At 42.6% G+C, this 4,774-nt stretch overlaps 1 protein-coding gene across 1 annotated transcript in view; it reads right to left on the bottom strand.

Annotated features, from left to right (window-relative positions):
* Positions 1-415: 415 nt before the first annotated feature.
* LOC105561642 (neurotrimin-like) overlaps positions 416-4,774 on the bottom strand; it is a 218,583-nt gene continuing 214,224 nt past the window's right edge. Inside the window, exon 10 of the mRNA XM_012011805.1 lies at positions 416-2,194. Coding sequence (XP_011867195.1) covers positions 1,983-2,194 — 212 coding nt within the window. The 3' untranslated portion in view covers positions 416-1,982. The remainder of the gene's footprint in view (positions 2,195-4,774) is intronic.

Raw genomic sequence — 4,774 nt, forward strand, 5'->3', positions numbered from 1 at the left:
TGTACAGATCGAAAGCAGCTCGCTATTCCGGCCAAATGAAAGAACAATATGGCATCACTGAAACTAAGTTTGTAAGTCTAATAAGAAATAATAGTGAGCAACACACACACATACCCAGTCAGAAATGACTCGAAAACCGACGTCGAAACGATATCGAATCGACGTCGGTTTTCGGGTCATTTCTGACTGGGTACAGTACATGTGGTATGTGTGTTGCTCACTATTAATTGTTATTAGACTTACAAACTTAGTTTTAGTGATGCCATATTGTTCTTTAATTTGGCCGGAAAGCAAGCTGCTTTCGATCTGTACACGTGAGCCATTTAATTTGTATATTACACAAATGTTTTTACGAAACAGACAGTTTTAAGTGCAAAAGGTGCAAAAGGTGCAAAAGTGTAGAATCACTCCAGCATCCCCTATGTTTACGGAGGCAAGTTTTGTCCCAAATAAGTCACATTTGCGGCAAGTTGTGCTTCATTATTTCCTGGCAAAGAAGTCGCCCGCGGAAACGTATCGTTTGCTAGAGGAAGCGTATGCCGAACACGCTCTATTGAGTAAACGTGCAAAGAGTGGTTTCGCCGCTTCGCTGAGGACACCCTCGGAAACCATCACTGGAGATCGTTATCGACTGCAACTGATCCGTTTGAAGCGAGCTCTGCACGAGAAAGGGCCGAAACGGAACAATTGCCGCGAAAAGTTGATTTTACAGCGCGACAACGCCGGGCCGCGTGTTGCTCAACCAGTCAAGAAGTACTTAGAAGGAGTGAACTGGGAAATCCTACCCCACCCGCCGTATTCCCCAGACATCGCTCCCTCTGATTTCCATTTGTTCCGGTCGATGCAGTCAGCGCTTACGGCACAGCACTTCACCTCGTACGAAAGAGTAAAAAAAAATGGCCGGATGATTGGATTGTTTCCAAAGAACCCGAGTTCTTCCTGCGTGGAATCCGATTGTTGCCCGAAAGATGAGCCAAGGTTGTCTGTTCCGATGGGCAATACTTTGAAGAAACCGATTCGCCGATTTGCTATCAAATCACTGTCTTTTCTTTCGCTCAAGAATAGACGGTTTTATATGCAACCACCCAATATAGTTTTCGTCGATCTAACAAAAAAAAATAGGTATAATTTTGATTGCAGACTTCAGTCTCGGTTTAAATTACTTGTCCTTTTTCTAACTTGTAAAACCAGAAAAAGATATAAAGCTGAACCGAGATTAAAGTTAAACTGAGTTAGATAAAGTTAGGTGTTACACGTTTAAAAAATTCTCACGGCACACCTGTGGATCTGTCGCGGCACAGTGGTTGAAAATCGCTGCGTTAAATACATTATTGCTCGAATTGCGTTTACTATTTTTGGTCAGTAACTGACGCTCGCAAGTAAACTTAACATTGGAACTGCCGAAGCAGCCCAAACAACTGGTTTGTAATTTTCTATCAAATTTATTAACGGTGCACTTTCTGACATTTTCCGTGACTCTCGTAAATAATTTATTTATTTTTTCCCCCCTTTCGTCTCTTTTTGCAAAGATATATATATGTACAAAGTGAGCCATCGAAAACTTTTCTATTTCTTTTGTAACCTACTGATTTGTGTGAGTATGTCGAAACACGTCAATTTCGTTTCTAAGAGGACTGCGCCTACAGTTATGATAAATTCAGCTCTTTGCCATCCTCGCACCGTAGTATGAAAAAGACTGAATGACAGGGAAAAGAAGGGCTGGCACAATTGATTATAACGATCTAATACGAATAACATGGCGCCCGTCTAACGAGGGTAAAATAAAAGTTCATAATAAAAATTCCACTATGACAATCGTCTTTCCCGCTTGGCCGTCAATAGTCGCGGATCCTTCGGTGAATCCGCACTATTCGTCCTTAATTCGTCGATTAATTGATCCCTTGCGCGGTTGAGGAAAGACTGCAGCATTTATGCTGCAGCTCGAAGGAGATATCGACTCAATCATCCTCGCTCCGCGATGACTACGACAGGGCGGAGAGCACGATTATGCAAATCGCCGCGCTGGATCGCGTCACGCAATACCACGTGCTGCTTTTAGACGACATCGACTGCGCCGTATTGTCGACTCTTCGCTGCCCGACGTCACTGTCGACGCTTTTGTGGCTGTCAGTGTCGATGACGTTCTCGGCCTCGTGGCTCTCCTCGTGGCTCGGTCTGCCGCGCAGTCGCGTTTCTGAAAAGAATCAATGATACACATTAGTGACGGTCAAATTATGATGAATTGGGGGAGCCAGAACCTTAACCGAGGGTTAGAGTCATTATATTCCATTTAACCCTTTGAAACATGTATTTTTCTTTATTCACGAGTCTCTTGAAATTTGATATACAAGCAGTTCTGGAGTTCGCCGGTTACGAATAAAATCATATAGAATTGGATAGTGTAAATGTTGAAAATTTTAAGTGGCAGATCCGACCGAGGCACTGCAAAATTTTGTATTACAGATTCGTAATCGGCGATTCGAAATACTACTACACGCAGAGAATTTTCTCTTAAAATTTATTCTGAAAATCGCGGGACAATTACGTGGCATTGTGGAGAATTTTATTAGAGTTTTTTTAGATTTTATCACACATTTTATCATACAAAACTCATAAAGTTCTTCAAAATGCCACGTTGTCCCACGATTGCATGATTTTCTGGATAAATTTTGAAAGAAAATTCTTTTTCCGTGTACAGGTACAAAGTTTCAAGGGATTCTAAGTAAAAGCAGTGTCTTTTAATATTCAAAAGGAGTATCAAATTTGAAACGGGTTAAAAAAAAGAAATGCACATCGAATGGTGAAGGTTTTAGGAATGCAATTAACAATTTTCATTTCTTTTCAATTTAGAAAACACGTTTAAAGTCTATGCAAATGAACGCAAAATACATGGCACGCGTGCACGAGAATTAATATAAATTTAAATTATTGGCAGGCAGGAATCGACCCGCGGGTCGCCATTCGGCCGTCAATGATATACATTATCAGCGGGTTCAATAATATATGTATACATATACATATTACGCGACATTCCGCCACGCCATCAAACGGTGGGTCGAGACGTCCGTTCGCGCCGCGTGGAATATTCAAAAACGCATGTCGCGAGCGAGAGAAAAGACTGGAGAGCTCGGGGAAAAATTTATAGCTTTCCCTATCTCCCGGTGCAACGCAGGAGGCAGCGAATCCTTCCAATATTCTCGTTGCATATTACGTATTCTTTCTGGGCCCGCGGCAGAAGTCGACATTAGCGCAGCCATTCGCGTTACCTTTCAGCGCCAGCAACGCGACCTCTCATTGTCCGCTCGCCGTCGAGGATCGTAAATCAAATCGCGTCCAACTCGCCGCTTCCTGAATTGCCGCGACTTCGCTCATACCCGCCAGTTTACATGATAATCGAAACAAGTTCCGGATACCGACGCTGGCGCGTCCCGGGTGCAGATTACTTGCCATAGTTGGGCCGAGCACGGTAGTTCATAAACCGCATGGGATTTCATCAAAATCCCGTCGAGAGTTCCACGTTTGTCGTGGCGGAGAACCGGCAGTAGGAAGAGGCTCCGGGTACCGGGGGGGGGGGGGGGGAGAGCGGGCGCGCGGAGGAACTTGGAGGCGGCGTGGCACGTTGCTGGAAGTTTTGCGGAATAAACTTCGCGCCTTCCGCGAAACTTTCCGCAGCAAAGTTCCGCCACTGCCCGGCGGCGTGTAAGTTCTCGCATTACGTCGAGGGCGATGATTTAAGACGACGTATCCCGGCGAATTTCGGGCCGCGGCGACGCGTATTTGCGGAGGGTGACGTGTTTTCAAGCGCTCCTCCCCGCCGATCGCATAGATCAACATTTTATTGCCTGAATTACGAATGTCTGGCCGTATGTGCGGCAAGAGCGGGACACAATAAATCCGATACACGAGGAGATTCCATCTTCTTGGCGCGGAGAGAAATTTAAATTTTGTAAACACGGAGGCAACCCCCCCCCCCCCCCACTCCCGACCTATCGTGGTAAAAGCAAAATATTATCCCTGTACGTATGGTATACACTGAGAAAAAAATGTTTCTTGACTCAACTGTTATATGCTGCGGTCACTGGCTGCCAAGTAAACTTTTGTTAATCCAAAATGATGTGTGTTCGGTGATGTATATTTAACTTAAACACGTATGTTTAAGCTAAAGAAATATTGCCAATTAAACATATTTAGCGGGTTTTGTGAGAACCGGTAAGTTCGACTAATCGGTTACCCGCGGTTACAAACGAGTGCATCGGTTAAAATCGATGAAATGGTTAATTGCTTATATTAATTAATATTAAAAAACCAGTTAACCATTTAATTGTTCATACCTTTATTTTGTTGTCCAAAAGTTCCTTTTAAACGATTAATTGCCACTTTTGTTATCTAACAGATTTTGCAATGGAGTAAAAAGAATAACAAAATTACCTAACAAATAATTCTGTTTTTGTATTTCACACGCAAATGATTCTAAAATTGAACTTTTAATGGACTTTTGCGCGGAATTATGAAATAAATTTTATCAGTGTTGCGCTTTCTATAGCTTGTTGTTAGAGGAAAAATGAATATAAAGAAGGAAAAATATAAAAAATAAAATCAAAAGTGTTATTTGTTATATAAAAAAAACCTATAATTATTAAATACTGTATTGCGTGTATACAGGGTGCTACGCAAGACTTTGACGTCCGGTCATGGGAAGGTAGAGGGGACTAAGACAAACAGAAAAGTATTGTACTATTTTGCGCTTGGACGAATAGTTATCGAGATACGAAAT

The sequence above is a fragment of the Vollenhovia emeryi genome, unplaced genomic scaffold (genome assembly GCF_000949405.1).
Source record: "Vollenhovia emeryi isolate VEMERY1.0 unplaced genomic scaffold, V.emery_V1.0 DF939204.1, whole genome shotgun sequence".
Taxonomy (NCBI): Eukaryota; Metazoa; Arthropoda; class Insecta; order Hymenoptera; family Formicidae; genus Vollenhovia; species Vollenhovia emeryi.